General features: G+C 32.8%; 1 protein-coding gene and 1 long non-coding RNA gene across 3 annotated transcripts in view; both read left to right on the top strand.

Moving 5' to 3' along the window:
• Positions 1-5,381, top strand: part of LOC101512687 (tripeptidyl-peptidase 2-like) — a 17,147-nt gene extending 11,766 nt beyond the window's left edge. Inside the window, exon 8 of one of the 2 annotated variants that reach the window (XM_027332089.2) lies at positions 5,072-5,381. In XM_027332089.2, the coding sequence (XP_027187890.2) occupies positions 5,072-5,278 (207 nt within the window). In that variant the 3' untranslated portion in view covers positions 5,279-5,381. The remainder of the gene's footprint in view (positions 1-5,071) is intronic. The other variant, XM_073364899.1, reaches the window with a different exon arrangement.
• Positions 5,382-9,115: 3,734 nt separating this feature from the next.
• LOC140919279 (uncharacterized) lies at positions 9,116-12,875 on the top strand. The gene is made up of 4 exons (XR_012161900.1): positions 9,116-9,267; positions 9,337-9,454; positions 11,609-11,688; positions 12,036-12,875. It is a non-coding gene; the product is annotated as an uncharacterized lncRNA (long non-coding RNA).
• The last annotated feature ends 862 nt before the right edge of the window (positions 12,876-13,737 follow it).

A 13,737-nucleotide genomic window follows, 5' to 3' on the forward strand; every position in this document is an offset into this window, starting at 1 on the left:
GAGATTGAGAACGATATTAGGATCAATAGAACCTATGATCCATGCCATGACTTGTACATCTTTGACTTCCCACTTGGCATATGCATCCTTCTGCGTCTTCTCAGGGGCAGAATTGCTTCCATTGACATGACCCCAAAGCTCTTTTCCTTTGACAAAAATTTGGAGGTGAAACGCCTATGTAGATTAGTTTTTTCCATTAAGATGCACAAAAAGGGTATCATCCTTGTCGGTGAACTTGATGCCGAGGAAAACAAATGAAGAGAACTTAGGAGACGTGAAAACCGGGAATGTAGAAACAACAACGAAATTATGATCGTCGGCGGCGAAGAACTAAGATTTCAAGAAAAAATAGAGCAGAAACAACAAGGAAAACTATGATTGACGTCGGCAAGGAACTATGATTTCAAGAAGAAAAAAAATCGAGGAACTCGAGATTTGATCGCGAAAAACAGAGAAATCTGATTTGGATCGCAACCTAGTTTGATACCATGTCAAACTCATGATTTCTTATTTGTAAACTGTGTTATTTCTATTGGAGGATTCTCCTTTAAATAATGTTGTTACATAATGATTTGGGTCTTACTATAACGGCTAACTAATTAATTGTAATAATAATTACATAATTACAAATATCATCAAATCTGCACAATTAATGATTACGAAACTGCCAATTCTATTGACATCACATATCACTTGATGTGGGACCTCAACAGCCCCTAATACTCAGCTACATTCTATGACGCTTCACTCGATCTTTTTCCATCAGCCCCTCTGCAAGTAGCCCTTTCTGAGACACCTTCAACTAGCTTGACACCATATGATAAGCACCCAATCACTTCATGAGACCTCCCTCAGTTTAGCTGTGAAGCGAAACCACTTCAGTACGTTACTAAGCATCCTATAGTACTCAATGTGAGTCTTAGGCACCCCATTGTACCCGCCTCACAAAAATGAGGTAGCCGTACCCAATGTGGAAAAAAATATTACAAAGCTCCTAATACCTTGCAAACTAAATAGATTTTTGGTAAAAAGGTTTCCCAATATAATGTGAATTAGGCAAGCTGCAATATATAGTACTTGTGGAGGACCTGAAATAATGAATACTACAAAACAACCTAGTCTTATTCCACTAAGAGGGGCGAGCTACATGAATCCATCAGTTTATTAAGCACTTGCAGTACACTTATTCTCAACAGCTCCGGTTTTCACATTCATTCTAATTTGAAGTGATATAGAAAGAGGGAAATAGCTAGAGAAAATGTGAAGGGTTGTAGTGTTTTTCTTTTATTTTTATTTTGTTTATTTAGCTAAAATTTTTATTAAAAAATAAAAGAAAAAAACTATTAAAATAAAAAAAAAATAAAAAAAATGTTCCAAAAGGTACATCAAATCATGCAGGTTTTCTATCTCTTTGGCGGAAATTATATACTATAGTTTCCTGCTGCATATTCTTTTTCCTTGCCTTTGAAATCACCTTTGTAAAAGACTCTTCATTGACATTATAATGATTCGGTAAAGCTGCTGCCTTTTCTTTAGCATTAGTATCTTTCCTACGTTGCGTTTCTCTAGCATCTCTATTTTTTTAAAAATCCTGCAATATCTCCAAGTCATGAGCAATCTTGAGATGTAAATTATCGCTAGTAACAATAACATTTAAGTTGACTTCCAAATTAGAAGAGTCTTGAACATTGCTTTCCTCTGACACGACATCACTACAAGAATCAACAGTACGCATATTTGGATATTGAAGGTTCTGTCGTAGATGATATGTGTTAGCTAAATTAGATAAGCTGATGCGAAAGACCTCATGAATTGCATTTTTAAGATCTTGTGTAGTTTGGACCTTAGAGTCCTGAAGTGACTCTCGAATGGTTTCTGACTCTCCAAAATCAGCTGAATTCAAATCGGAAACTTCATCACGATTCTTATCAATTTTCTCCTGATTAGAGGGAGATTCATGAATAACTGTGTTGCCTCTTAGTTCAATGTTGGGGATATGATCAACAAAAGGAGAGTTAACAACACGATTATTAATATTACCCTAAACCTTGTATGTTCAATCAATTTTGACCTTGCCCGGAGCCGTGTGTTTAGGGAATACTTCTTTACTAACTTTTTTACGGACATACTTCTTTACTAACTTTCTTTACATTCACCGGATCTCCAATAGGGTGAGTTTTTCCCTGTCCATTAGAATATTTTCGACATTTATTGCCGGAATGCCCTACAACCTTATAGTTGTCACAAACAACTGTAGTTTTTGATAATCAATGTAAACAAGAAATGCATACCTTTCACGTTCAACAAGAATGCGATCCCCCTCGGCTCTTGTATCATGTCAAAATTGACCTAAACTCGAGCAAAATGTCCCAATGCTTTTGAGTTTGTCGCTTCATCAAGAGATAAAAGGGTGTCAATACCCGAAGCAATCGTGAAAATGATCTTTGGCCTCCAATATTCATGAGGAAGATTATAGATAAGAATCCAACATTGAGCCTTTGTGTTTCTAACCAAATCCGAATTGAAATTTTTTGTCTACGAGAATATGCGAAGAAGACTTAGTTTCATATTCCATGTTCCAACTGTTTAGATACTTTGCAAATCCCCATGAGAAGCAAATGAGAAACATAGAACCAATGACGTAATTGGGGGAATCACCTTTAGACATAGTGGCTTTACCATATTTTTACGGCTCGCCAAACTGAGTTGATATTCATCATTTGGAATTTTGATAGCGAGGGCCAACCTTTAATACAAGGTTTTGGTAACTGTCTCAGTGGAATGTTACACGAATTTTTGAGAGCTTGAGTAAAAGATTTCAAGAGGAGCTGCGGAGTATTGGCTGACACTTTTGTGGCTACACTCGCAGGCGTCGAGTCTCTAAGAACATACCATGTGAGTTGAGAATTTTGCATGACAGCCATTAACATTAGAACGTGAATCAAGACTCAAAATGCGACAAGTAGCAAATGCGAATCAGTAACGCAATCAAATCAAAAACTGGCGAAGCAAGAACCGCCGCCGTCCAGTAACCAAGCAATCGGCGAAGTAAGAACAGTTACCGTCCATTAACAAGAACTGTCACTGTCCGGTAACCATGGCAAAGAACAGAAACGTTGAAGCAAAGCCAAGGCAGAGCCGGCGAACTAACGAGAACCTGTGAATCAATACTGGCAACCACAAACTCGACCCAGTTGCAATCAGAAACTCGACCAGCAAAGCCGGCGGGTGCCGCCGCCGCCGAGACACATATCGACAGCAACCGTTCCCAATTCAATTCCCCAGCTAATTACCCTGTAGTGTGAAACACACATTGACTCTGGTGTACACGTATATTTAGTTTAGACAAAAGAGTAGAAAATAGTGGATTGTTTTTGTTGGAATTGATGTTAGTATTGGGAGTTGTAGCAAATACTATATTCTTCTACATAGTTAGACATGTACTTAGGGAATATCATACGTGCACTTCAGAAGTAGCAATGTCATTAATTTCCATGTAAATGTAAATTATATAAATATTTAGGGTTAAATAAGTTTTTAGTCTCTATAAAATTACTGTATTTCATTTTTAGCCCCTATAATTTTTTTTTGCACTTCAGTCCCTACAAATATCACAATTTTCACTTTTAGTCCCTGATAAGTCAATGCACGTTGACTAACAGAAGTGCCACGTAGACAATTTTAAATGAGCTGGCACGGTGAGTCATTGCTGACTCTTTTTTATTTGATTTAATAATCAAATGAAATATTAAATATTAATTTTATTAATTAAAAGAAATAAACAACATAAAACCAAAATCACAAGCCCATTCCTCTTCTTCTTCACTATGCATCTTTCCTCGTCTTCTTCAATCTTAGAAACCCATTCCTCTTATTCAATCTGCTAAGACTCATTTCTCTTAATTTTAGATCTTTTTGTTTTTTTTTTGCTTTTTTTTGTTTTGTTTTTTTTTTTTTGTTTTTGTTTTTTTTTTTCATTTCTCTAAAATTTGCCCAAAAATTGTATTGTGGGCTCCCTTTTCAGCAGATCTGTGAGACCAGAGTTTATAGGAGAGCTTTCGGCGCTTGAGGTGTTGCAGATTTGGGAGAACAATTCCATGAAAAGCACTTCTCAAAGTTTGGGGGAAAATGGAAGGCTTACACTTGAAAAGTGTTAGTCTTTGAGTAGGATTTCTATGGGTGAGAATTTTTGGAATGGGTCTATTCTAAAAGTCCCCTTTGATCTTCCACTACCCTGAACTTTGTGGCCATTATTTGGATGGATGAAAATATGGGATTGTCAAAGTTTATTGAAGAACAATCACTAGATGTGGACTCTGTTAACAAAATTTGTGAAGAACGTATTTACAAAAAACGAAGAACAATTAATAATTAGTTTTCTAAATATTAAACATAAGTAATTGCTAATATTGTTTACGCAGTATATATTTACGTACCAACCATATAACTATAACAACTAATATACTTACTAATAACATACTATTTCTCAATAATAAACTAATTAAAGAATCATTTTAAAAATGACTAAGTGTCCAATCAGCGGGCAACTCATTTAAAATTGCAGTGGCACTGACACGTGGCATTTCTGTTAGTCAACGTGAATTGACTTAACATGATAGACTAAAAGTGAAAATGGTGATATTTGTAAGACTAAAAAATGCAAAAAAAAAAAAAATTATAGAGACTAAAAGTGATATACAACAATTTGATAGGGACTAAATTTATTTAATCTTTATGTTTATTTCTAAGAGTGTATAAATAGAGGATGAGCTTAGTGCAAATCCTTCAAGCATTACAAAAGTTTCCTTCTCAAATCTTCTCTTACATTCTTCAAGTGTGTCATTAGACTTTCTGCTTAACAATTGCCCAATTAATTTGGTTCACTATTCTGGAATACATTTTGACTCAGATATTCATTCACCGACATTTTAAGTGCCTTTTCTGCTTGCTTGCTTCTGTTTTATCTAGATTACTCACATCCTAATCTTTTTGTCACACACCAATAAATTTTAACGAGTCATTTGTGGTTTCAATTTGTAGTTTTTTAACTCGTCGTTGTACCTATTCACAGTGGGTAGTGCAAGTTAATCCAAAGTTTCATGAAGATGCGAGCAATTTTGAGGAAAAGATTCCATTTGAGGAATGCCTTGAGTTATATTCTACTGAAAAGACTGTTGTGAAGACCCCTGACTATCTATTGCTCACTCATAATGGTCGCACCTTCAAGTTAGTTTACTTTTCTTCACCATTTTGTTTTCATGTTTATATAATGCCATAATCAAGGTAGTCAATATCAATATTTTACTTAGGATGGTGAAGTGGAGTTAAGATTGTGTATTGAATGAGCAATACAGTGATGGTGAAATCGTACCAATATATTAAAATATATTTCAATATAAAAATATGATAATATAATTAATAGATGATAATGTAAGTAATATTCAAGTTAGAATGTAGATATTTATTTCATTATTAATGTTTCAATATTTATTTTGTATTTAATAGTGACAATGATCATAACACTGATGTTAAGATACTACCAGAATATTAAAATATATTTCAATATGATTGTATATTAATAATTAATATATTCAACCAAAAAAAATTAATAACTAATAGATAACAATAGGACTGCACTAAGGGTCAATTTTAAGCCTTATTTTTTTACAGAAGTTTTTTACATGAGTAGAAGCAAGACAGAGTGTATGCAATGCAAGTCTAACAAAAGACAAAGCATTTCTAGCTTAGATGTGCAAGTTAGAGATCATACTATACCCAAGTCACACAGTTTAAATATCTTGAGTTCATAGTACAATATGATAGAGAAATAGGAGATGTAAACCATAGAATTCAAGCTTAGTGGTTAAAATGGAGGAGAGACTCAAGTGTTTTATGTGATAACCACTCAAATTGAAATTACAAACCCTAATTTTTCAAACACGTTAAAAATATGGATTCCATAATATATATATCAAAATTCCCAAATTCCCAAATTACAAACCCTAATTTTTCAAACACGTTAAAAATATGGATTCCATAATATATATATCAAAATTCCCAAATTCCCAAATTACAAACCCTAATTTTTCAAACACGTTAAAAATATGGATTCCATAATATATATATCAAAATTCCCAAATTCCCAAATTACAAACCCTAATTTTTCAAACACGTTAAAAATATGGATTCCATAATATATATATCAAAATTCCCAAATTCCCAAATTACAAACCCTAATTTTTCAAACACGTTAAAAATATGGATTCCATAATATATATATCAAAATTCCCAAATTCCCAAATTACAAACCCTAATTTTTCAAACACGTTAAAAATATGGATTCCATAATATATATATCAAAATTCCCAAATTCCCAAATTACAAACCCTAATTTTTCAAACACGTTAAAAATATGGATTCCATAATATATATATCAAAATTCCCAAATTCCCAAATTACAAACCCTAATTTTTCAAACACGTTAAAAATATGGATTCCATAATATATATATCAAAATTCCCAAATTCCCAAATTACAAACCCTAATTTTTCAAACACGTTAAAAATATGGATTCCATAATATATATATCAAAATTCCCAAATTCCCAAATTACAAACCCTAATTTTTCAAACACGTTAAAAATATGGATTCCATAATATATATATCAAAATTCCCAAATTCCCAAATTACAAACCCTAATTTTTCAAACACGTTAAAAATATGGATTCCATAATATATATATCAAAATTCCCAAATTCCCAAATTACAAACCCTAATTTTTCAAACACGTTAAAAATATGGATTCCATAATATATATATCAAAATTCCCAAATTCCCAAATTACAAACCCTAATTTTTCAAACACGTTAAAAATATGGATTCCATAATATATATATCAAAATTCCCAAATTCCCAAATTACAAACCCTAATTTTTCAAACACGTTAAAAATATGGATTCCATAATATATATATCAAAATTCCCAAATTCCCAAATTACAAACCCTAATTTTTCAAACACGTTAAAAATATGGATTCCATAATATATATATCAAAATTCCCAAATTCCCAAATTACAAACCCTAATTTTTCAAACACGTTAAAAATATGGATTCCATAATATATATATCAAAATTCCCAAATTCCCAAATTACAAACCCTAATTTTTCAAACACGTTAAAAATATGGATTCCATAATATATATATCAAAATTCCCAAATTCCCAAATTACAAACCCTAATTTTTCAAACACGTTAAAAATATGGATTCCATAATATATATATCAAAATTCCCAAATTCCCAAATTACAAACCCTAATTTTTCAAACACGTTAAAAATATGGATTCCATAATATATATATCAAAATTCCCAAATTCCCAAATTACAAACCCTAATTTTTCAAACACGTTAAAAATATGGATTCCATAATATATATATCAAAATTCCCAAATTCCCAAATTACAAACCCTAATTTTTCAAACACGTTAAAAATATGGATTCCATAATATATATATCAAAATTCCCAAATTCCCAAATTACAAACCCTAATTTTTCAAACACGTTAAAAATATGGATTCCATAATATATATATCAAAATTCCCAAATTCCCAAATTACAAACCCTAATTTTTCAAACACGTTAAAAATATGGATTCCATAATATATATATCAAAATTCCCAAATTCCCAAATTACAAACCCTAATTTTTCAAACACGTTAAAAATATGGATTCCATAATATATATATCAAAATTCCCAAATTCCCAAATTACAAACCCTAATTTTTCAAACACGTTAAAAATATGGATTCCATAATATATATATCAAAATTCCCAAATTCCCAAATTACAAACCCTAATTTTTCAAACACGTTAAAAATATGGATTCCATAATATATATATCAAAATTCCCAAATTCCCAAATTACAAACCCTAATTTTTCAAACACGTTAAAAATATGGATTCCATAATATATATATCAAAATTCCCAAATTCCCAAATTACAAACCCTAATTTTTCAAACACGTTAAAAATATGGATTCCATAATATATATATCAAAATTCCCAAATTCCCAAATTACAAACCCTAATTTTTCAAACACGTTAAAAATATGGATTCCATAATATATATATCAAAATTCCCAAATTCCCAAATTACAAACCCTAATTTTTTAAACACGTTAAAAATATGGATTCCATAATATATATATCAAAATTCCCAAATTCCCAAATTACAAACCCTAATTTTTTAAACACGTTAAAAATATGGATTCCATAATATATATATCAAAATTCCCAAATTCCCAAATTACAAACCCTAATTTTTTAAACACGTTAAAAATATGGATTCCATAATATATATATCAAAATTCCCAAATTCCCAAATTACAAACCCTAATTTTTTAAACACGTTAAAAATATGGATTCCATAATATATATATCAAAATTCCCAAATTCCCAAATTACAAACCCTAATTTTTTAAACACGTTAAAAATATGGATTCCATAATATATATATCAAAATTCCCAAATTCCCAAATTACAAACCCTAATTTTTCAAACACGTTAAAAATATGGATTCCATAATATATATATCAAAATTTCCAAATTACAAACCCTAATTTTTCAAACACGTTAAAATTCTCAAATTGAATCCTAAACAAAGACAATAACCGAATTTCATCATGAATTAAACATGGTAGGCTCTGATACCAATTGTTGAAAAAACCTTAATAACGTTGTGCTCAACAATCCATGTCAATTACATGATGAATAGCCAAAGGCGGAAGCGTACCTGTGGGAATTGCCATTAATGAAATCCTGGGATGATGATGATAGAGCCAATGGGTTGGGTGATCTTCCTCAGCAAAACACCCTGAAGACCTTGCTCTCTTGATGGGGATAGAGAGAACCAGAGAGTTTTCTCCTTTAGGGTTTTGAAACTGAATAGTCTTGTTGTGTTTGCCTTGGGGACCATTACCCCTATATATAACTATTATTAGTTATATCCCAAATTGCAGTATTTCCAATTCAGCCCCTCATTAAATTAGAAACTGCCTGGTATCTACACTATTAATTTTCATAACTATTATGCTCTTTAGCCATAAACTATTATATATTATTTGACCCCCAGTTTATTGGCTAATTATATAATGACCCTAACACACTTTATTAATTAATTACATATGTGACCCATAAATCTTACATTATGCAGTCTCAGCAGATCGTGATAAACTTCCCTCTGGAAAACAGATACTAGCACTGACTTTGACGTGAGTTTTGAATTTTATTTTCTGTCTTTTGTTGCCTTTTCTCAGTTTTCTGATATTCTGATTTTGCAGCTACAAGGTAAAATTGGAAGATGGAGCACAAATAAAACCTCACATACCATTGCTAAATGACCGCATATATGACACTAAATTCGAGTCTCAATTTTATATGATTTCTAACTCAAATAAGGTATGTTAATACTTAGATTCCTTTTATTTTGAAAATGAGTAGGATAGTTTTCATTTTTGTAATTTTTTCATTCATATGAATAATATATTGCATGTAAGTTATGCTTGTACTTAGGCATGCTGACTTTTATAGTGTACTATGCCATATTTCTAGTTGACTAAGAGAAATGCTAATGCAATGGTAGGCAGGAATTACAAGTGGTAATATACAACCTATTGGACCAGTGTGTGTGGGGCAATCAATAATAGATATGACTTCGTTTAATTTGCTCAATGACATTATTTTTTACATATTGGCTTTCTTTCTTCCATAATGTTTTACATTTTGGTAGATTCGTTTATTTCATTAATTAATCTCTTGTTTCTTCACTATTGATTACAAGCAGTGGAATATACAACTTCTTGGGTGATAATGTGTGTGGTAATATTCTTAAAATTTGGATTTGGACATAACTAAACTTCGAAAGTTAGTTCATGGGTGAGGGGTCACTACTAGAAATAAGTGATTTAGCTTTGGAAGAAAGCCGACTCATCAAGGAAAAAAGTAGACGCTAAGATATAGTTAGTGTTGGTTGAACGTACACTTCTGGTTTGACACTAAAAACCTTGAAGTTAAGCACTATCGTCCCATCCGGCGCTAGTTATCGTCAGCTTTCCCTGATACTAATGTAGAAGCTATGTCACGTTTGAAGATGCCAACGCTAACAAGTGTTAATTAGAATATTATAATTTGAAGCTAAATTTAGCGTCAAATAATTGCAGACGCTACCTTCCTTTTTTTAACATCAGGATTAGCGTCGACCTTGTTCACACTAATATTAGCCTCTACTATAGTTGGCCATAGAGTAGGTTTTAGCGTCCATTTTGCCAAGGCTAATGAACCTAAAATGTTTCAGGCTGTACCTATATTGTGAATATCCCACACACGAAGATTTACAACTAATATCACCTGTATCAGATAAAACCTATCAATTAAGGCATCCAATCAAAGCACAATCAAAATTTGGAAAATGTAAATGAAAAGTATTAGTTAACTTCAAAGATAAATATCCATTCATATATTGAAGTCTTAACTTTAAAAGTTGTAGAAGCTAAACTAAACATAATCTGGAAGCAAAAAATATAGTGATAAATGTGAAATGAAAAATTGGTTTCCCTAAAACCTTAGTGGATAATGGTAAAATAAAGTGGGAATGTGAAAAATAAGTTAGTAGCAGGAAACTAAAAATTTGGACAAAATTAACTAAGCGTTAGAAATGGCTGAATGCTAAATTAATGAATAAAAATTAATTTGATTAGCGTTGAAAAGGTGTATACAACGTTTGCCAGATTGACAAAAACTTCTGATTCACTAAATAGACTTTTGCATCTGATAGTTGGACACTAAAAAAACTCTGTTAGTGTCTAATATTGGGACGGCGCTAAAATCTTGAGGCTAATTTACACTTTTCTTGTAGTGGGTGCCCCCATTTATAACTAATATTCAGATGTCCTAAGTGGGGGTGTTGACTGTTGAGTGTCCCATATTGGATAGTGATATAATCTGGATAGTGGTTATAAGCTCACCCCGTTAGCTTGCTTTTGGGGTTGAGGTAGTCCAAAAACATATGATGGTATACTTGTAACCCTACCATTATCCAGAGGCTTGCCACCGTGAGGCCTAGATTTTTTGTGTTACATCCTCTCACGCCGAGGGTTATTGGAGTTGGTGTGTGGATAACATCGGTGGCCCAATAACAGATCTAAGGATAGACTCTTAAACCATCTTTGAGCCTAACTCAACCCCAAAAGCTAACTCATAGCCTCATATAATGAGGGGTGCCCCCCACTTTTAATCATATTTTTTGCGTTACATCCTCTCACGCCAAGGGTTATTGGAGTTGGTGTGCGGATAGCATCGGTTGCCCAATAACAGATTTAAGGATAGACTCTTAAACCATCTTTGAGCCTAACTCAACCCCAAAAGCTAGCTCATAGCCTCATATAATGAGGAGTGCCCCCCACTTTTAATCATATTTGGACCATATCACTGTCCAACATGAGACACTTTTTAACATAATGGCTTTCTTTCTTTGATTCCAATATGTTTTGTATTTTGGTAGCTTTGTTGCTTCTTACATTAATCTCTTTTGTTTTTTCACTGCTCTGATAATAGCGCGTATATTCACGTGGAGATGCCTATCCAAGCTCTTCAAAGCTTCCCAAGGGAGAATATAATTTGCAGCTCTATTTGAGGTATATGATTTTTTCGGAGCATATATGATGGATGAATGTGCATACTTGTTTGTTCTCACTGGAGCTTTCGATAGACCTGATGATAGTTATTAACTTTGAACTTAAACACCTAGTGTTGTTTAGAGGACTTGGAAGCTTGGTTTATTTATTAATACTTGCAATAAGAAGTTTGCATATGTATTAATATACTTGCAATAAGAAGAAGGAATATGTATTAATATACTTGCAATAAGAAGTTGGCAGATGTATTGCAAGTGGAATATTTGTAAGTTGATAAAAGATCTACATATGAAGGTGCATTCAACTTATCCATCTTCATTCACAACAATTTATTTGTCACATCACAGGCATGATAATGTGCAGATTTTGGAAAAAATGAGGCATTTGGTGTTATTCATTGAGAGAAATTTGGAGGATAAGGTAGTTTATTGTTTCAATTTTATGTCTTTCTCAAATGGTCAACTGCTGCTGAAATCTACTCTGGTTTAAGGTTTTTGAGTTGAAATTATACAAATTATGACTCTTTTTTGATAAAGTTAGGGTCACTTAATGCAAAATATAACATATCGAGGGGTGAGTGGAGAGTGTACACACAAACATGTGAATCAGAAAATAGTATTAATTTGTAATTATATTTATCAGTTTTCCTAAAATAAGTTAGACAAATCAGGAATTGATTTGATCGCCTTAATTTGTAATTATTAGAAGAAAATGTTGTAACTATTATTTATATGGAGAAATATCAAAGCAAAAGGGCATCAAACCCTAAATTGTGACATGGTATCAGCAGGTTCGATCAAACCTGTGAGCTCTTAGTAAATCTTGGCTTTATTCAGCGACATCCCACTGGGTCGCTCTTGAAAATCGTCCCTTCCGTTCTTGGTACTTGCTTGTTTCATGATTACATTGTGAACTCTCAACCATAGCTGTTTGCGGTTGCTTGTTCGACTCTTAGTTTCATCTTCGCGATTCCTGATTTATCACAATTTTTCGGTGTTGCGATCGTGCTTTTGGGTTGTTTTCGCTGCTGCTCGTTACTGTGTTTCTGGATTTGTTGATCGCGTTACTGGGTCATTCTCGTTGCTTGTTGATCGTGTTTCTGCTCGCCGCTGCTGCTTGCGTGATTGCATTTGGTTGTCTAGTGTTGATCGTGGTAATTTTTTGTTACGGACACTGCTTGCTCGCTTTAGTCATTTTATTCTTAATTTTTTTTTCTGCACATTACTTAAAAAAAAAAAACTTTGTGCACGTGATGGCTTATGAAAAAGACAACTTTTGTGTTCGTTTTACCGGTAAGAATTACGCTGCTTGGGAATTTCAATTCAAAATGTACGTTAAAGGAAAGGGATTATGGAGTCACCTTGATGGGAATTCTTATGAGGATTGGCATAGAAAGTTGGGTCATCCAAACTCTGCTGTTTTGTCTCATTTAATTAAAACTGGTCTTTTGGAAAATAAAAATGTTTTTAATGCTTCTATGTTATGTTATGTTTGTAAATTGGCTAAAAGTAAAACATTTCCCTTTCCGTTTGGTGCTCATCGTGCTTCCACTTGTTTTGAGATGATTCATAATGATGTATGGGGAATGTCTCCTGTAACTTATCATGCTCACTATAAATATTGTCACATTTATTGATGATTACAATCGTTTTACTTGGATATATTTTCTTCGATCTAAATCTGAAGTGTTTTCTATGTTTGAGAAATTTCTAACATATGTTGAAACTCAATTTCAAGCAAGTGTTAAAAAATTTCGCTCTGACTCTACTGGTGAGTATATGTCTCATGAGTTTCAAGATTATCTTCAGCAAAAAGGTATCTTGTCTCAACGTTCCTGTCCAAATACCCTCCAACAAAATGGAATGGCAGGACGTAAGAATGGTCATTTGCTTGATGTAACGCGCACCTTACTTCTTCAAGCTTCTGTACCATCTCGGTATAGGGTGGAGGCTCTTTCCACAGCTGTCTTCCTGATCAATCGTCTTCTACGGTTATTGATCTTGACTCCCTTTTTTTCGTCTTTTTAAAATTCAGCCTAATTATAGTGAT

Source organism: Cicer arietinum, chromosome 2 (assembly GCF_000331145.2).
Source record: "Cicer arietinum cultivar CDC Frontier isolate Library 1 chromosome 2, Cicar.CDCFrontier_v2.0, whole genome shotgun sequence".
Taxonomy (NCBI): domain Eukaryota; kingdom Viridiplantae; phylum Streptophyta; class Magnoliopsida; order Fabales; family Fabaceae; genus Cicer; species Cicer arietinum.